This window comes from Phoca vitulina, unplaced genomic scaffold, assembly GCF_004348235.1.
Source record: "Phoca vitulina isolate PV1807 unplaced genomic scaffold, GSC_HSeal_1.0 scaffold47, whole genome shotgun sequence".
Classification (NCBI taxonomy): Eukaryota; Metazoa; Chordata; class Mammalia; order Carnivora; family Phocidae; genus Phoca; species Phoca vitulina.
Window position 1 is genome coordinate 3,968,416 of NW_022589750.1, and position 20,206 is coordinate 3,988,621.

A 20,206-nucleotide genomic window follows, 5' to 3' on the forward strand; every position below is an offset into this window, starting at 1 on the left:
GTCACCTGCTTGTCTTCTAATATCCAGTGTGACACAGGAGACATCTGGGGGTCAGTGTAATTCTTTCGTTCCTTTTTTTTTTTTCTTTCTAGAACCACTTCTTTTGAGAGCCTGTCTCCCCCTGACTTCTTTGGTCCCTCTTGTTTTGGCAGTGTGGTCGTGTGGAGCATAGCCAAGAGGGAAGCCATCTGTGGCAGTCCCGCGGCCGGCCTCAACGTGGGGAATGCCACCACAGCGATCTTCTCGAGGTGCCGGGATGAGATGTTTGTTACTGCTGGAAAGTACGTGCCTGCAGTCCGGGTTTTCAGAACTCAGAAATCACTATATTTGCTTGTATGGAAAGCCAGGTCATTCCAATTTGGGTTCCCCTGCAAAATTAGTCCTGCGAAATTACCTTCCGTCCTAATTCCTAATTTGCATGATTTTGTAGTCCTTAAAAATCCTTTTAACGGAAAGTCTTTTAAGTCTGGTTATTTGAGAATTCTGTGCTTCCTCCTGAGGAGGGCTCTGCTCCTCGGCGAAATTCATGTCGGGTTCTGGTCTGTTTGTGACTGATAACACACTACGTACAATGTATGCCCATGGAGCAATGTGCACAATTGCATGGATTCACTTACTGGTCCATGTTTCTTAGCACCTGCTCTTGATTTAGGTGTTCCGAAATGATAGTTTGCGAAGGGACTGCTCCAGGAAGCTTCAGATGTTCGACTATTAGCCATATGAGATTGTTTCCGGTAGAGTCAACTTTTAACCAGCTAATGGGGACCAAGCTGAAAGCCAACATCTGTCTAACAGAAGACACTAACTTACAAATTCACCAATTCGGGGCCCTGCCTGGAGTCTGAGCTGAAGGTTAAAACCGCACAAAAGCATCGTCTTTTACACGGTGTGCCAGTTCAAAGGTCCAAACGCTGTGAATGTGGGGTCGAAGTACCTGTTGGGTGGAAACTATCTTTTTCAGCCTATGGATGATGGTCTCTCATCTGTGAAAGGCACACACCACTAGCTACTTTTCCAGCCAGAGTAAAGAATTTCTGTATGGCCCCTCCTTGTGATACGCAACATGCATTTGTTCTGGGGCTAATTATGAGGACGGATTCATTTAGCAGCCATGAAACTAGCTGGCTGAATGGGAGCCAGCCCCTAAGGGGCGAATCTTATTAGAAGGGCGCTCTGCGCCCGAAGCAGCTAGCCGCGTCCTGCCCTGTCTTCCGAGGCCACTGACGACCATGCGTGTGTTCACTTCCTTGGGTTTGCAGAGTGGTTTCACAAAGCCTTTGCATGATGAGGGTTCAGCTGCCCCTCAGCAGCTGCCATAGCTGCGGATGTCAGCCCAGCCTGGTGTCCACGGACAGAGTTTCTCCAGGAGCCAAAACTTGAATTGAAGCCGCACCCCTCCCCCAAACTTTTTCTTAGGGCAATCTATATTCTAGATCGGCTTTAATTGCATATGACAGTGATAACTGAGAATGAGGACTCTTAAGCAAGATTTCTGGTCCGGCACCTACAACATCCTCCATGATGGTCCCAACTGCAGATGTTCCATATTGTCCTTCACGAGAGATCCTGCAAATTCCAAATTTGACATCCACCAGGAAGGCCACGGAGAAGCTGGGTTTTTTTTTAAATTTTGAAAGTACTCAAAAAAAAAAAAATATTTGAACAAGAAATAAATAGATTTGTATTCAAATAAAAAAGTATTCAAAATACTTATTGAGTACTTACTAAGTGCATAACTCTGGAGGCTAAAAGAAAAAGGAAAACCGAACTTGATTGTTCTATTTTTTATTTTTTATTTTTTTATTTTAATTTTAATTTTTTTATTTATTATTTTTTAAAGATTTAATTAATTTATTTGACAGAGAGAGAGAGACAGCGCGAGAGGGAACACAAGCAGGGGGAGTAGGAGAGGGAGAAGCAGGCTTCCCGCAGAGCAGGGACCCAATGTGGGGCTCAATCCCAGGACCCTGGGATCAGGACCTGAGCAAAAGGCAGACGCTTAACCGACTGAGCCACCCAGGCGCCCTTAATTTTATTTTTTTAAAGTTGATTTATTTAAGTACTCTCTATGCCCAACGTGGGGCTCGAACTCAAACCCCGAGATCAAGAGTCACGGGCTCTTCTGACTAAGCCAGCCAGGTGCCCCGATCAATCTATTTTTAAATTAATCTTTTCTGCCTTCGACTATTAGCTTCAGCTATGATGTTGACCGCGATATGTTTATACAGTTATTAATTCAGATTAACTCAACATGCAATGGTTAAATGCCAACTGTATGCCAAGTCTTATGTCAGATGCTGATTTTGTGCCGCCCTTTGGTTACTTGGTCTCATTTCTCGTGAAGACAGGACTCTCCATAGTGAAGCACTTTCCTTGAAAAGATGTCCTTACAGCTGCAAGCCTTGAAAGAAACATCTTAGTGAACTCTGGTTTGCTCTTTGTTTATCTGCTCGCATTTATGTCTGCTCTCCCTACACTGGAGAGAGTATTCACTGGCTGTAAATCCTTGCTCTGCTGTGTTTTCTCATTTGGAGAGTAGGGGGAGCGTAAATCCTACCTCAGAGGGTGGTCGTAAGGATCGACTGGAAGATTTTAAGTAGAACACGAGGCCTAACAAACCCTCAGAAATATCCAGCTCTCTTCCCTTCAGCCGCTTCTTCAGGGGAAGGCAGAAAACAGAGAAGAGATCGAGAGATTCCTAAGTGGGTATCCGTTTGATTGTGTCTCTCTTCCATAGCGGGACAATCCGAGTATGGGAACTGGATCTCCGGAATAGAAAAATCTGGCCAACTGAGTGCCAAACGGGTCAGATGAAAAGAATAGTCATGAGTATTACAGTAAGTATTACTCTAAGTGTGATTGTCAGTAACTCCTGGAACAAATCCCTTTAATAGTATTGACCGAGGGGTGTGTGTGTGTGTGTGTGTGTGTGTGCGTGCGTGCACACGCGTGGATGCGTGCACACACGTGTGCACATACCTAGGTACACGTACCTTGGGCTGAGGGTAGGGAGGTGAGGTCTGGACCTCGGGGATGCCAACTGAGGGGGCACAGGTGAGGGGGAGTCTCACTTCCGGAGTCTCATTCCCTCCAGAAGTTGGAGAGGAGCTGCTTAGACGCAGCTCCGGGAGAGTCTTGTTTCACTGGGACTTGGGCTCTGCCATCGGACCCAGACGCCTGCCCCACCTGGACAGAAGCAGCGTATCCAGTAGGCACTTCGTGGACACAGTGCCTCCCGATGGCACTGGATACGAAATAATTCTTATTTCTGCCACTGGACATAAAGTTCCTAACAATGAAACTCATTGTTGACACACAGTCCCTTCTATAAAGAGGAATTATTCCTATGTCTTTAATGTGGACTCACACACTCGTACAGACAGCTCCATCCTCCACTGACTTGTTTCTCTTATCTAACACATCATTGTTTTACGCAGATAGACTTGGAAAGTATGAGATAAAGCAAACACCTATTCTGTTTGAAGAATTCATCCTAGGCACCCTTCGGAGGTGTCTCCAGAACGGGGACTGGCAGGTTATCTATGCATGCGGATCTAACGTCAGACACAAAGAGTCTTCCAGCGAAATGCACAGGCTAGTGGGAGTCTCACATTTCCTCCAGTTCTGAGTTTGGCCCTGATTCTGCGCCCCACTCCGAGCTGTTCGTACCCATCTTAGAGTCTAAGGAAATTAAAGTCGTCACGAGCACATTTGTAGGTCTTCCTTGGGCCTCAGAGAAAGTCTGTCCCACCCCTGGTCGGGGCTCACGGGCATCCCTGAGAAAACACAGGTCTCTGGGCCTCTTTTCCTCTCTGATCCCCAGATGGCCGACGACGATAGCTTTTTCTACCTCGGCACCACAACTGGAGACATTCTGAAAATGAACCCAATGACCAAACTGCTAGCAGACACTGGGCCCGCGAAGGACAAGTTCAGTCTGGTGAGTAGAGACCGCCAACTTCTGTCCTGCCCTGCTCGCTTCTGGCGATTTCTTCCCTCCACTGCAGCATGGACCTGTGTGAAGAGTCTGTGGAAAAAAGACAAAGGGTGTGTTGTGTCCAGGGCCACACCGAAATTTGCAAGGTGCACTGACTTATTATTGTCTGAGCCCTCATCTCTGGTTTATATGCTGTATTCCTCGGGGTCCCCACTTAGGGAATCAGACCACGCGTTTTTTACGTCTTCCAAGCACAGGGCCATAAATATACATACAGAGGTATGTCATTTTTGTCCTAATCTGATAACTAGATCTTAGATTCTAGCCCCAGCCAGCACTGAAAGTCATAAGCAAGACCTAGACATTGTGGATTGTTTTCTATTTGCAGAGTTCCTAACAATTCTGGTTAAAAGTCCAGAAAGACCTTGATATTTAAGCCAAAATAAAAAGCCTACAATCAGAGGATCATCTTGTGGAATAAGTGCTGCTATTTCCAGGACCCCCAGAAAGTTACAAGGGCTGTTTCCACTAACCTTTGAATTTGAATTTGAGAGCTTGTGGTAGATTCTGCACCCGCCTGTCTCATGTCTGATAATAGAACAGATGGTTCTCAGCTTCAATGCCTTCCCACTTAGCTGATATTCCCAAGAAGACGTGAAATCTTGCACCGCATGCCCAGGGAAGATGTTAGAGTTTTCTTAATCATGCAATCATTAAATGCTCAAACTTTTAAGGGCATGCATAAGAATGAGAGAACTCTATAGTATGGGTAGAGAAGGGTTTAGAAATAATCCCACAGGAGGTTGAGGTGTAGTCCAAGTTATTTTTAGGAGGGGGATTCCAGGATATGAAACAGATAAAAGCAAAGCAGATCAGTTGAAGGAGGGCAAGACTCAGAGCCCTGCCGTCTCCAACTCCTGAGATCCTTCCAAAGGGCTCCATGAAACACTACGGAAAAATACCGATCTGGATATTTTTGGCACCCTCCCCCTCCAGCACTTGGGATCTAAGTGCCTTTCCCAAAAAAAAGATTCTGGCCGTCTTAGTGTTCCTCAAGCTTTGGGTACTTCAGTGCCATTGACTGTCTAAGTCCTAACCATGGAGGCATTTGGGTTGGATGGCAAATTCCACAAAGCAGTGGTTCCAAGATGCCTCTTATACCCATGGAAAGAAAATAATTCTTATGGGATGAAGGGATAGGAGGTATCATTGAAAACATTTGGTTGGAATATTATGTGATCTTGGGCAGTTACCCGTTTTAAAACTCTACTTAAATGGTCACTCTCTGGTTAGAAGGGTAGAAGGATTGGAACGGTTTCAAATGGACCTGGTAGGCATACAGCACTAATATGAAGACAAAGATGCTGATGGTCACAATACTAATATTAAAAACAGTACACAGGCCCCCGGGATCATGACCTGAGCCCAAGGCAGGCGCTTAACCCACTGAGCCACCCTGGCACCCCATTAGCTGTATTATTGTTGAAAACTTTAAGATGAAATATTGGCCATGCACATTTTAAAATTAGAACTTAAAAATAAAATAAATTAAATTAGAATTTCATAGTGGATGCTATAAAATGACCATCATATGTCCCCAAACTTTGAAGATGGCTTTGAATTTAACTATGTCTATTACTCGCAGGACTATATACTGCATGCTTTAGCTCAGGAACTACAGTCACTAAACAATAAGGGCTCTTTGTCCTTTCTTGGGATGTCAACTATGATCTCTTTGTAGTATAAGAATTATGTTCTGGGGCTCCTGGGTGGCTCAGTTGGTTAAGCATCTGCCTTCGGCTCAGGTCATGATCTCAGGGTCCTGGAATCGAGCCCCACATCCAGCTCCCCGCTCAGTGGGGAGTCTGCTTCTCCCTCTCCCTCTGCCCTTCCTCCCTGCTTGTGCCCTCTATCTCTCTCTCTCTGTGTCTCAAATAAATAAATAAAATCTTTGAAAAAAAAAAAGAATTATATTCTGGCTTAAACAGTAGGCACTGAGGAAATAATGTTGCCTCTGCCTCTCTCTATCTTCTGCTCTAACTTCATTTGAGCCGATAGATAGTGTTAATTTCTAATACAGTTACAATGCACAGGTGGTTGTAAAGGGAGGAAGTTTGGTGAAGCGTGCTTGCACCTTGCAGGCCCCGGGGCGGGGGGCCTTCCAGCACGTGAGCCCATTGCTGGCACCGAGCCCTGGTGGACAGTCTTGGGGTACATCACAGGCAATGCCTTCCTGCATTTCGTCCAGGCATGGCCATGCCCCGTACCCATCTCATCAGCTCACACACCTATTCTTAACGATGAAACCATTTGGCCTTTTCTCAACGCTGTTCCTCCCCCTTAGGGAGTGTCCGCCATCAAGTGCCTGAAGATGGGGGGTTTGTTGGTGGGTTCCGGAGCCGGATTGCTGGTCTTCTGCAAAAGCCCCAGCTACAAACCCATCAAGTAAGTTCCAGACTCCACGGGGGTCGGGGTGGAGAAAGACCCACCACCACAGGGAGGTCTGCTTAAAGCCGGTGATGATGCAATATTCCCAAAGTAACTCTTGGTGAAAGAATTTTATCTTACCGTCAAAATGAGCAGTTGGAATCACAACAGCTGATTCCTTTGCCAATGAAAAGACAAGAGCTTATGTTGAATCAAGCCAAAGTAGTCCACAATTAATTACCCCAGGGGACATTGCCCTTCTGATAAATGCATCAATTATTATTTCGTTAATACATGGAGCCATGACTGAGGAAATAAGATGCTGTTTATGAAGATATCCAGCAAATGACCTCAAATTTCAAACTTTCAAAATTTGTTTGTTCAGTGAAATTTATTCTGCGACAGGTTGTGTGTCGGGCACCATGCTAGTGGTTAATTCGTTTGGATACAAGTGTTAATACAAATAGCCAGCATTCACCAGCTGCTTCCGCGTACCGGATACTGTGCCATGTGCTTTTTGTGGGTTATCTATCGCATCAGTTGAAATGAAATGAAATAAAACTTTATCCACTGTCATTAACACGGATTTACTGAGTACCTCCGGCCAAGCCAATGTGCCAGATGCTCTACTAAAAAATAAAACAAGACTCCGTCTTTGTCCTCCCAGAACTAACAGTCCGATCTGGGGATAAGGTAATATGCGCATGAAATAGTCCTTGTAATTCAAGACAGTATATAAACACAGATCCTGTGGTCCAGGTAAAGTAAAACGTATCATGGATATTACAGAGGGGATCAGAGAAGGGGGTGACCCCACTGTGGTGGTGAGGCTGGGAAAGACACTCCCCAGAGAAGCAGAGGTGGAGCTAGAGCTCACCTTCAGCCAAGCCAGGCACCCCTGGCTACGCTCCATGCGGCCTCCCCCAGCTCGAGCAGAGCCAGGGACGCTAGAGTGTAGACTGTAGAGTGTAGACTGTAGTATCAGCTGTCTTCACTCAAACACGTCCGCGCTGCGCATTCACCGCGTACCAGATACTGTTCTAGGTGCCCTTGGGAGAAGCCATGACTAAAGCAAACAGAAATGAAGGGAAACGTCCCTGCCCCTCATGGAGCTGACATTCCAGCAGGAGGGAAGAGACAGTCATAAAGTAAACAAGTAATTACATCATCTTAGAGGGTGATGAGCAGAGGAGACAAATGGAGTTGCAGGTACACTAAGGGGGGACTGGGGACAGGAGACTGGCTGCCATCTTAAATTCCGTGCTCCGGATAGGTCTTCTTGAGAATGCATTCGGACCGGTTCTGTGTTTGTGTGAAGGGGAATCAGAGAGGGAGGCTGCGTGAGAGCGGTCTTGGTTAGACTCTGGATATGTGTACGGAGTATAAGGCATTAACCCCCTCATTTGTGAACACCTTGTTTTGAATACACAGATGTTCCCATTGTGATGAGAATGATTAATTCAAGGCCGTTATTACAGGATTTGTGCCGTGCCTGTCCCCATGCTAACCTTGTGGGACAGCATAGCCTCCCATTGCTTGCAGGGGTTTCTGCCTCCTTGGGTTTTCGTGGATTGAGAAAGTAGCTCCCGTGTGAAGTCAGGAAGTAGTATGAGGAAGCAGACCGCTGGAGCTCAGGGACGCCTGGCCTCGCCCCCGTAGCCCTGGGCTTCACCCTGTCTTGTAGGGAGCCCACATGTCAATAGCCAGTATCTCTATTGGCTGCCCTCAGGGGGCCTCCTGTGCCTTAGCTTTGATCCTCACTGCGACCCAGCAAAGGAGAAATTATTCTGTGCTTGGGTGAAGTGAGGCCGGGAGATTTCTGGCAATTTATCCAGGGCCAGAGAGCTCTATCTATCTAGTTAGTGAAGAAGCCGGGAAGTAACTCAGGGTCAATCCTTTCTTCATTAACCGTCCTGGGTCCCACCAACAAATGGATCTTTGTAAAATACTGCATTTCCCACGCCGATCCCTTGCACAAGAATCTCCATTGCGTTCTTATTGTCAAAACTAAATTAGTTGCAGAGCAAGGTTGGGTTTTTAGGGACACATTCATTTATATACTCTTTTTTTTTTTTAAAGATTTTATTTATTCATTTGAGACACAGAGATAGAGAGAGAGAGCATGAGCAGGGCGGGAGACAGAGGGAGAGGGAGAAGCAGGCTCCCCGCTGAGCCAGGAGCCCGACGTGGGGCTCGATCCAAGACCCCGGAATCATGACCTGAGCCGAAGGCAGATGCTTAACCATCTGAGCCACCCAGGCGCCCCTCTTTTTTTTTTTTTTTTTTTTTAAATTCATACTCATTAGACGTTTACGAAGCAGAGGGATTTGAAATGTGGATGGAGAGACAAGAGTCTCTGACAGTTCTGGGGAAGAGAGCCACTATTAACATTCTGTTATTTCTTCTTGTCTTATGTTCTTCGTTTACATTTTAAAATAATTGTACTTCCTTTGTATACAAAATTTTATATTCTGGTTTATTTTTACTTAAGGCAAACGTCATAAACATTTTCAGTGTTAATACCTTTTTTAAAAACTACTGTGGTAAAATATACATAATCTTCTAAACATGGTTTTACTGGCTAGGCAAATATCTTAAGAAGTTGCCTGCCATCCCATAGATGATTTAACCATTGCCTTACAATTGGGTATTTAGGTTGTTTCCAACCTTTTACTCTTTTCACCAAGGTTACAATAACCTCCCTTGACATAACGGTTTCCCCTCCCAATTGTAGGATTATTTCCCAGAAATGGACTTAATAAAGTATTTAATTGCCATGATCATTTGTGCCCATTGCCTTCCTGGAATGTTCCCTCTGTCCAGATCCTGCCTATGTTCCACAACCCATTTTAGACTCTGCCTGAGGAAACCCCCTGACTACTGTAAACCAGGCTGGCCTCTCCCTCTGCTGCCCATGGGCCCCCAGTACTGTGAGTCACTCCTGCCTTTCCAACTGTGTCCTCTCCCTGAAGGCATGTCCCCAGGCCCTACGCCTGATTTGTATCCTCTGTAACGAGTCCTCACTGATTGAGTGAATCTACTTCACCTTCTTGCTTCTCCATAAAGGAAAATCCAGTTACAAGGTGGCGTCACGTCAATCACAGTTCGAGGGGAAGGACACCAGTTTTTTGTCGGAACAGAAGAATCACACATTTATCGTGTCAACTTCACGGATTTCAAAGAGACTCTCATTGCAACTTGTCACTTTGAAGCTGTCCAGGACATTGTCTTCCCATTGTAAGTAGAAGAGCAAAATATTTTGGCTCCTAAAATCAGTGAAAACATGGAGGTCTGATGCAGTGTGCCAAGAAATTTAATTTTATCTTATTCGTGCATTTTCAACATGTATTAATATGATTATGATCTTTTGTCCTTAAATTTCTCAATTATAGTCAGTTATTTTAATAACAATTATCATCTAATATTAATTATAATAATAATTAGAACTATAATACTGATGTTTTATTATTATTTAATAATTATTAACAATAATTATGTCTGTTGTCTTTACCCTATGGCTACATTAACTTTCACAGTCCAAATTTGGGCCACTTTAGAATGTTGGCTTTTTTAATAAAGCTATCATGGAAACTTTTCTGTTTTCCCAGTGCTGTCTGGAAAAAGCTTACTAGGGCCTTTTTTCAGACTTCTTTCAAGTCATTCGGTTTATGCCTTTTGGGTCTTCCAGACTTGGAGCACTTAATGGAGGTGGACACAAGGGGTCTTCTGGACTTCCTGATAAATCCCACTTGAAACAAGTGAAACAACCAACCATCAGCAGTTTTGGTATCAAAAAGTCATAGTTTGCCATTACTTGCTTTTGAAACACATTTTGTCTCTGGTGGCATTCATCCCATGAAGTTGATCAGATAGTTTTTGCTCTGACCTTCCTCAGTATGTAGCTTGAATTTACAAAACTCATGATCATTGTTTTATAGGTAGTTAGACTCGCTTTGAAGACTTGGCTGCTTACGATCATGCAATGTACGTTGGGTTCCCTGAGTCACTGCAGTTGGCAATTAGGTTCTTTGAAGTGTTTCGTTTAAGTAAGCGCCATGCCCAGCGTGGAGCCCCATGTGGGGCTTGAACTCACAACCCTGAGATCAAGACCTGAGGTGAGGTCCAGAGTCGGGCACTGACTGCACCACCCAGGCGCCCCTACAATTACCTTCTTTTAAATGTTTCTGACAGGGGCGCCTGGGTGGCTCAGTCGGTTAAGCGTCTGCCTTTGGCTCAGGTCATGATCCCGGGGTCCTGGGATCGAGCCCCGCATCAGGCTCCAGGCTCAGTGGAGAGCCTGCTTCTCCCTCTCCCTCTGCCTGCCTCTCTGCCTACTTGTGCTCTCTCTCTCTCTGTCAAATAAATAAATAAAATCTTAAAAAAATAAATGTTTCTAACAGTGAAAATGGCCTATGCTTCCCATCAGGTGGATCTTTTTTTGAAAATTGGTTGGTCATTTCTTTCTGTCTTACTTTTTCCCTCTTTTTCTAAGGAGCTCAGTAGAATCGATCTGTAAAATTATTTGACCCTGGGGCCTTTTATAAGAGTAGATTTTTAACTATCTTTTTGAATTCTTTTTTTTAAAGATTTTTATTTATTTATTTGACAGAGAGAGCACAGGCAGGGGGAGTGGCAGGCAGAGGGAGAGGGAGAAGCAGGCTCCCCACTGAGCAGGGGGAGCCTGATGTGGGACTTGATCCCAGGACCTTGGGATCCTGACCCGAGCTGAAGGCAGTCACCCAACCAACTGAGCCACCTAGGTGCCATATCTTTTTGAATTCTTATATAGTCATTGACCTATTCAGGATTTGTAACTCCTCTTTTTCACCCCTCCTCCTTTTTTCTCTTCTTTCTTTCTTTTTTTTTTTTTTTTGAAAACGAGCTTTATTGAAACAGAATTTACATACCATAAATTTTACCCATTTACAGTGTGTAATTCACTTTGGGTCATTTTGCATATTTACAGAGTTGTGCTACCATCACCATAATCTAATTCTAGAAGATTTCATTATCCCAAAAAGAAACCTCTTAAGAGTCACTACCCATTCCCGCTTTGCTCTCTCTTCTCTCCCTGCTGAGCTGTGGAGAAAACTGAGCTAAGAGGAGAACGTGGGGTACGTGAGCATCATGTACAAGACTGTGTTTTTCCTTTCCTTAGGGATTCAGCTTTGTTAATGTACATTGTTTTCAGCTGCTATGGCTTTGTATGCCAAGGCATTAATTTCTTGGGAAGAAGTATGCGTGAACCAAAGCGACCTCTGCAATATTCTGCTATCACGCGCCTATTTGCCAATTGCAGATGAGCTAATGCACATTACAGAGACATGGGCTGTAGCAAAAGAAACTATGTCTCTTTCCAACCTATTGGTATTGTTTAGTTTTAAGTAAGTCTTGGTCTTTTCATAGAACTTAGTCCATTTGTACTTATTTCTAATATCTAATGAGTTTATAGATATTTTCTATTTAACATGTTTCCGTGTTTCCTTTTCTTGTCTTTTGTTGTGTTGTGATCATGTTTTTTGGTCCTGCCTTCCCCTCCCCTACTTCACATGACTTGGAAACCATTCATTGTATTTTTATTCACAGAGTGATTACCCTTGATTTTTTAATATGCATGTTTAAACATATTTTTCTGCCAAAGACTAGAGTTCACCAACATTTATATCATATTTTCCAAAGAAGCAAAAGTCTCAACGTACTTTATTTCCCTCTTTATCTTCTTCTCACCATCTCTCATGCTGACATTGTTTAGAATTATAGAATTACGTAGTTATGAATTACCTATAGAATTACATAGTTACTGTCTTTTATAAATAATTACTTTTAGATTTTTTAAAGATTTATTTATCTATTTTAGAGAGAGAATGGGAGTGGGGGAAGGGGCAGAGGGAGAGGGAGAGAGAGAATCTCAAGCAGACTCCCTGCTGAGCACAGAGTCCGATGCGGGGCTCAATCCCAGGACCCTGAGATCATGACCTGAGCCGTAATTAAGAGTCAGCCACCCAACTGACTGAGCCACCCAGGCGTCCCTAGTCCATTTACTCTTAATGTAATTTTTGATATGGTGGTATTAAATCTTCCATTTTGTTATTTGTTTTCTTTCGTCACATCTGTTCTTTGTTCTTCTATTCTTTCCTGCCACCTTTTGCTTTAATCAAATGTTGTTAGCATTCCATTTTAATTGCTCTATTGGCTTTCTACCTATATACCTTTGCATTAATTTTTTTTTTAGTGGTTGCTCTAAGGATGAAAATACGCATTTTTAATATATCACAGTCTGCTTAGAGTTAATGTTGAATGACTTCAAGTCAAATGCAGTATGGGAACTTGGCGACAGTTTATTTCTCTTACCCCCACCCTTATTCTTAGTGCTGTTGTTTTCATGTGTACCCATTAAAATTATAAACCCATTAATACAAAATCACAATTTTTGTTTTAAATAGTCATAAATCTTTAAGTCGTAAATACATATATTTGTTATAATAATTTATAATTATAGTATAAATATGTGGTTTCTAGTTCTTTGTTGATATTACCTGTCTGTTAATTCATTGGTATCATCGTTTCCTTTAATACTTTGAATGCATTTTAAATTAGTTGCTTTGAAGCCTTTCTCTGCTAATCCAACATCTTGATCTACTTGGAGTCCGTTTCTTTTGACTGCCTTTTTCCCAAATCATATTTTCCTATTTCTTTGCATGTCTGCTTACTTTTTGTTGAAAACTCAGCATGATAGCTAATACATTGTAGTAACTCTGACTTCCCTAGTGTTCTCTGAGGGTTATTGGCCTGGACTCAAACTGCAATTTTGTCTTTTTCACAGAATGCAGCAGCTGACATTCTCATGGCTTCCCACTGCTACTTTTTTAATACAGGTTCTTGGTACTCCTGTGGGCTTGCCAGAATTTAGCATTCACCAGGGATTTGTGCAGAGATGAAGCTCATCCTCTCCATGGTTTCCTTGCTCCTCAGGATTACCCCGTAATTTCCAGGTGTTCTTATGCCCTCAGGCCCTGGCTTCTGGTATTTTAAGCCTGTAAGGTCCAGCTTTCTGCCCCCCAAGCTGAACACAGTTGGTGAATGTATTCAGTTAAAAAGGCAAAACACCCTCTCAGGTTGATCCCATGTAGCTCTGTCTTCAAAAATAGACTCCTTAAAAAAATCAATAGAATTTTATAAAAAGAAAGGAAAGTAGAGTCCTCTCTGGTCTCTGTTTTTTCTTCCTCTTGGGTTTTCTCCCATGTATGTAGAATTTAGCTGTCAGATGGGAACTTGGGCAGTGTTTCTAATCTGAATTTAGGTTTTACTCTGATGGATCTCTCGCTGCCAGGATTTCCCCTCTAAATTTTCCAGCCCTCAGCTCCGATCTCTGCACACCTTCAGCCAGTAAGGCTGTGATTTTTCCTTCTTCTGTGGCCACCGTAGCTGGGGGACTTGGGGGCACCCTCAGATTAGCCAGCAACACAGTAATGACTCTTAACCCTTTCTGGTTGCATTTTTACAAGAGCAAATGCTTCTTGATTTCTGTGTACTTTTAAATGTTTTCAGCATCTTTAGGATTCTAGGTTCTTGTTGTTGTTAATTCCATCCAGTGTTTCTTTTTCTTTTTTTTAAGATTTTATTTATTTATTTGACAGAGAGAGACACAGCGAGAGAGGAAATACAACCAGGGGGAGTGGGAGAGGGAGAAGCAGGCTTCCCGCAGAGCAGGGAGCCTGATGCAGGGCTCGATCCCAGGACCCAGGGATCATGACCCGAGCCAAAGGCAGATGCTTAACGACTGAGCCACCCAGGCCTCCCTCCATCCAGTGTTTCTAACTGTTGTATGTGTGAAGGTTTGTGTGACCACTTCACTGCTCCAACATTACGGGAACTACTCCCTTCTGGTGATTTTGATATTTTGTGTTTCTCTCCAATTCTGTCTCTTCACAGATTTTATCTGGCTGATTTCTCTTTGTCCTCAGTGTTTCTGGTCTACTTGATGATAATCCGTCTTGCCTCCCTGTAGCTACCTCTGCATCTTCTACCTCTACCCCTGTCTCTGTCCTCTGTGTCTGTCTCTTCATTTCGATGGGAGGCACGTGGGCCTGGTGTGCCACCTTGATCCAGTCAGTTTGTTTTTTTTCTGGAACTTAACCTTTCAGATCCTAAACTAGGGACAATCGGCTATTTGAAAAGCTCAGGATTGGACTAGATTCCTGAAGAAGTAGACTGTCCATCCAGGGTAGGGAGAGTTTGGAAAGTTCTCTGGGTGCGCTCATTCCTGTGATATTTGATTTTCACGAGGAGTCCACATGCCTCTTTAAGAGCTCACTTTCCCCACAGAAGGGGGTCGTTCACCGAAGGCAGCATCCTATATAAAGCCTCTCTTATTTTATTTTTTTTTTAAAGATTTTTTTTATTTATTTATTTGCGAGAGAGAGAATGAGGGACAGAGAGCATGAGAGGGAGGAGGGTCAGAGGGAGAAGCAGACTCCCCGCTGAGCAGGGAGCCCGATGTGGGACTCGATCCCGGGACTCCAGGATCATGACCTGAGCTGAAGGCAGTCGCTTAACCGACTGAGCCACCCAGGCGCCCAAGCCTCTCTTATTTTAAATGAACATCATCTTCTAAGGTTGGCTTGATTTGATCAAGTAGCAAGCAGCATCATCTCAGCTGTCCCCTTCCAGCACACACTCTTTCTAAGTAACTAGTCCAGCATTATAATTTTCTCTGAGCCCCAAAACTAAATATATGGAAAAGATCCACTTATTTTTCTATTAATTCCGAAGCGAGTAGATCTTAAAACATGAGAGGGACTCTCTTTTCCTGAATATGCTTTTGATGAAATACAGACATTTCTTGAGAAGCACTTAAAACTAAAAGTTAACTCAACCTCCATAGAGACTATAAAACTGTAAATTCATATTTATAAAGTGGGTGGACTTTATTGTACCCCAGTAGGACTCCTTTTTCTTATCCAAATTGCAATAACCTGTAATTTTTGATGTAATGGTGTTTTACACTCTATTTACAAGTTGTCCTTAAAAAAAAAAGTGGGGGGCACCAGGATGACTCAGTCAGTTAAGTGTATGACTTTGGCTCAGGTCATGATCCTGGGGTCCTGGGATTGGGTCCCGCATCGGCCTCCACACTCAGTGGGGAGTCTGCTTCTCCCTCTGCCCCTCCCTCTGCTCATGCTCTCTCTCTCTCTCTCAAATAAATAAACAAAACCTTTAAAAAAAAAAAAAAAAAAAAAAGGACAGACCAATTACCCTGGGTTCACGTCCTTGTCCAGAATCTCGTATTTTCTCACAACCACGCAAAGTTCTGCTTTAGGTTATCTGCAGACCTGAATTCTAGCGCCTGTGTCATTTTTCTCTTTGAAATTATAATGATGGGAAAAGTTTTGTTTAGCCTCTCTTGGCATCAGTATTCCACAGCCCTATTTGATCTCCAGTCTACCAGGACATTTAAAGACTTTGAAATTGACATTTTCCTCTTGAGCAACTTTGTCCCAGCCCGTCCTCCGGGCAAAGGGCTACACAAAAGATGGTCCGCGGATGACTTGTGGGCGTCGAATGCCATTTTACACAAGGTTTCTGTGAGGCCGTCAGGCTCGGAGATGCTGGGTGCCTGGAAGGCATCCTTCCCCATATCCTTGCGCGATCCGTCTAAGAGTCAAGCCCGCACGTAAGACACAGTGTGCGTCTTGTGTGGCTGCGCCTCTTTATTCTCACGGTGGCTCCTTCGCAGCGGCACCGCCGAACTATTCGCCACCTGTGCCAAGAGGGACATCAGGGTGTGGCGCACGCCGTCCAACCGGGAGCTGCTGCGCATCACTGTGCCCAACATGACCTGCCACGGCATCGATTTCATGAGGGACGGCAAGAGCATCATCTCGGGTAACGCTGACGTTCTCGGGCGTTGGCGCGGGCTCTGGCTGGGGCTTTGGACCTTGTTGTCCTTCCACGCTGGTCTCTCTGTGTGGTCTCTCCCGCTGCCCACCCCTCCTTGCTTCTGACCCAGCCTCTCTATGGAGCCCCTTCCAGCCAGGAGACTTTCTGAGCTCAGAATGACCAACGAGCAATGTCGCTCCCCCCAACATTGCTGCACGGAGGGTGCCGCTTTCTCTCCCGTGGGAGAATTTAGCAATTCGACGGCCAAACGGATTTGAGATCTTGGCCAGTACAGGGCGCCTGTGTTAGAACCCCTTCAGTTGGTGGATAGAGAAAAACCTGACTTCACCTATGTTATGCCTCAAAGGGAATCCACTTTTAACTCCACTGATACCGTCGTGCCAAAATATTTTAACATAAATTACAGACACCATCATATTCCACCTCCAAATACTTTAGTATGCATCCCTAAAAGTAATATTTTCCTACGAAATAATAATTTCTTAATATCATCTTGTGTTCAACTCATACACAAATTTCCCCAGTGATCAGAAAGTAAATTCCCTTGTTCACATCAGGGAAGAGTCAAGTGGATCTTTTTTTTTTTTTTTTTAAGATTTTATTTATTTGAGAGAGAGAGCACGCAAGCATGATCGGGGGAGGGGCAGAGGGAGAGTTGCCCCCAAAGTCGGCGTCCCCCCCCCCCCCCCGTGATCTTCTCTCCTTCCCCACCTCCACCTTCTTACCTCTGATTTTGTCTCTTACCACCACTCGCCCCTTGTGGCCACGCTTGCTCTTTGGCTATTCCTCAAGCACATGATGCATAGGGTCTTTGCTCTGGCTGTTCGGTCTGCCTGGGTTGTTCTGTCCCCGGGCAGCCCCATGACCTACTCGCTTCACCCTCTCAGTTCCTCAAGTCTTTGCTGAAATGGGATCTACCTTGAACATATTCTTGAAAATTGCCCAAGTCAAGAGGTGACACTAAGGCCGATGAGGAGGAGCCAACCCCATGAAGACCTGGGGGAAGAGCATTCCAGGCAGAGGGAACAGCAGGGGCAAAGGTCCTGAGGTGGAAAATTGCTTGGTGTGTTGGAGGAATAGAAAGATGCCAGTGTCTCTGGAGCTCAGCGGGTAGATTTGGGGTCAGGGTTGAGGGAGAAGACGAAGCGTAGTAGACGAAGGTGAAGAGCTAGGTAGGGAGCGGGGAGTAGTTACCGTGGAGGATAAAGGAGTTGGATTTTCACTGTTAGTGAGAACGCCTTTTGAATCTTCTTGATCAAGGGGGTGACATGATTTTAAATGCACCCAAGCCCTTGCATCAATAACTGATTGAGGGGAGCAAGAGTCTGAGGCCAGGGAGGAAGCTGTTATAATCACCGAGGAGAGAGGTGCTTGTGGCTTGGATGATGGTGGGCCCAGCGGAGGAGTTGGGAAGTGGCTGGATTCGAGATGTTTTTTAACTATAGAGTTGGTGGTGGGGCTTGCTGATGGGTTGGACGTTGGGTTGGGTTGGGTGGATAGATAGTGAGGAATCAAGGATGGCTCTGAAGTTCTTGGCTTAAAGAACTAGATGGTTGATGGCAACTTTTATTGAGATGGGGAAGATGGCGGGAGTCGGGGAAGGAGCATCAGGTTTAAAGTAGAGGGAGGGGTAGGAAGCCAACGTGTGTTTGGAGATGTCAAATTCTCCGGCCCAGGTGCAATGTCAGCTAGCCAGTTGAATGCACAAGTTTTGCAACTCACAGGAGAGGTGGGAGCCAGCCTCCTTCCTTTCTCCCCACCCCAAATGTCTTCTCCTGGGATGGGGTACGCCTAAAGGAAGCAGGTGTAGCCCATTTGGGGAGTCAGGGGAAAGGGGGACAGAATTCCTGGCAGTTGTGGGGGACCGGCCTCTCTCCTCCATCACCACCACGGCTCCCCAGTCCTGACTTCTTTATGATTGAAGAGGGCCACGGTCCGCACAGAGAGTAGGAGCGTACTGATCCTGCCTGCCTTTTGTTTCCCTTGCATGCCAGCATGGGATGATGGGAGAATCCGAGCCTTCGCCCCAGAGACAGGTCGGCTGCTATATGTCATTAACAATGCCCACAGGATCGGAGTGACAGCCATCGCTACCACCAGTGACTGTAAACGGGTCATCAGCGGCGGTGGGGAAGGCGAGGTATCGTTCTCGAAAACTGCCTTCTAGAAAACCCTAACTTGATTTTTTAGCCTATACGAGGAGTCAGGCAGGACCAAAGCAAGATTTTGAAGAAACCCTAAAATACATCTTAAAGTTCTAATAAAACAAACACAGATCTAGATATATTTGTTCATGAAAGAACATTCAAGATACAGACATGAAAGCGTTCTATATGGAATCGAGCTATGAATCCAAGTTAGTGTTTCGCCAGAGTTTTGGAATTGCTTGCTCTTTTTTCCTTCAAAGACTATACTTATATAAATTGTCTTCATCGTATCTTTTAAAGGAAATGCTATTTTTAGAGTCCATTCTTTCATCCACCCAGATGTTTGACCGTTATTTTAAAGTCGTTACGCTTGACCTTCCCTTCCATCATTCGGAGGAACCTGAAACATCTTCTGTTCACACATTTTTCTCAGCACCTGCCCCTCCCCACTCCCTGGGTTTCTCCGCCCTCCCCCCCGCCAAAGCCTTCCCTTCTCGAGAGAGGACATTTTCTTTTCCTTTCTATTCTTCATGCTATTGTAGGAATAACTTATCAGGGAGGAGAAAGATCCAGCATCTTGATGTGGCCTCTAGCAGAGTTTGGGCCAAGCAGACTCGTGGCTGAGTGTTTGGGTTCCAGAGTCCTACTGCCTGGGCGCAAATTTCACTTCTGCCACTTCCCAGCTGTGTGACCTGGGACATGCTCTTCAACCTCTCTGTGCTTCCGTTTCTTGTGCATAAAGGGAAAATGACAATGAAGACTCCACTTTGTGAGATATTTTGCACTACTTTGTAGCAAGTCTTCAAAATCTGATGTGCATCTTACATTCAGAGCCCACATGATGAGTCTCGTGGCAGGTGCTCCATGGACACATCTAGCCCTGGACCCTCCCCTGCTCTCTGCCCACCACCCCCTCAAGCGCTCGGATCCCTTCCCTTAGCTCTTCAGCCACGCTGTTGTTGACACCCTCAGCATCCTTGCTTGCTCCCTCAACCTTTTGGGGGCGTCTGCCTTGCTCATGCCCAAACTTGGCTTGGACCAGATCATCTGCTTCTAGGTGCCTGAGCCGTAGCCCATGAGAGCTGTGGGAGGAAATCGTACATTACAAATGCATTCATTGCCGTTAGCAATTTTTTAAGAACACCACAAGAGCTCTTCCTGCCACTCCCCACTCAGCTATTACAGACCTTCCTTCCAGAGGACATGGTCTTCAAGGCCTTTGTTAAGTGCTGGAGACCGCTGCTGGTCAGCAGGTGTGCACGGGTATCAATTCAGCAGTTCCCGAAATATTCTAGTACTTCCATTTTCATTGGTAAATGGCGTCGCTGGAGTTGCAAAGACCCCAGCCCCACCATCTTATCCCCTTCGTCAAACCCCCTGCAATCCCACCACTAAAGGGCTAGTAATGCCCCAGAACACCCAAAGTTCCAGGCCCGGATGCTGTTTGGCTGGTGCCCACACCATATGAGAATTTCTCATTCAGAAATCTGAGAATTACTCTTGCTGAAGATTGTATGCCTCCGCATATAGTGGCATACAAGATGAGAGAATTATTTGGACACAGCTCATCTGGGGCAAGTTCATGCTTCCTCATCTTCCTTACTAAGGAAAAGGCTTAGAATCTTTTTCTTACATCGTTTATGGCTACTTTCCCCTTTCGGGTACAAATATGTTAGTCCGTTATCACTTAATCCTAACCCTAGTTTCTAGCCGGGTGTTCACCCAGACCTACTATTCTTGTATTCTTGTGTTGTCTTATGTTACTCACGCAAAATAATCTCTACTCTTCTTCTTT

The 20,206-nt window shown here is 44.8% G+C and overlaps 1 protein-coding gene across 1 annotated transcript in view; it reads left to right on the forward strand.

Moving 5' to 3' along the window:
• The window catches only part of CFAP52 (cilia and flagella associated protein 52), a 41,227-nt gene that overhangs the window by 13,510 nt on the left and 7,511 nt on the right, over positions 1–20,206 (forward strand). Inside the window, exons 4-10 of the mRNA XM_032432158.1 lie at positions 153–281; positions 2,738–2,837; positions 3,824–3,940; positions 6,282–6,382; positions 9,431–9,601; positions 16,101–16,249; positions 18,259–18,404. Coding sequence (XP_032288049.1) covers positions 153–281; positions 2,738–2,837; positions 3,824–3,940; positions 6,282–6,382; positions 9,431–9,601; positions 16,101–16,249; positions 18,259–18,404 — 913 coding nt within the window. The remainder of the gene's footprint in view (positions 1–152; positions 282–2,737; positions 2,838–3,823; positions 3,941–6,281; positions 6,383–9,430; positions 9,602–16,100; positions 16,250–18,258; positions 18,405–20,206) is intronic.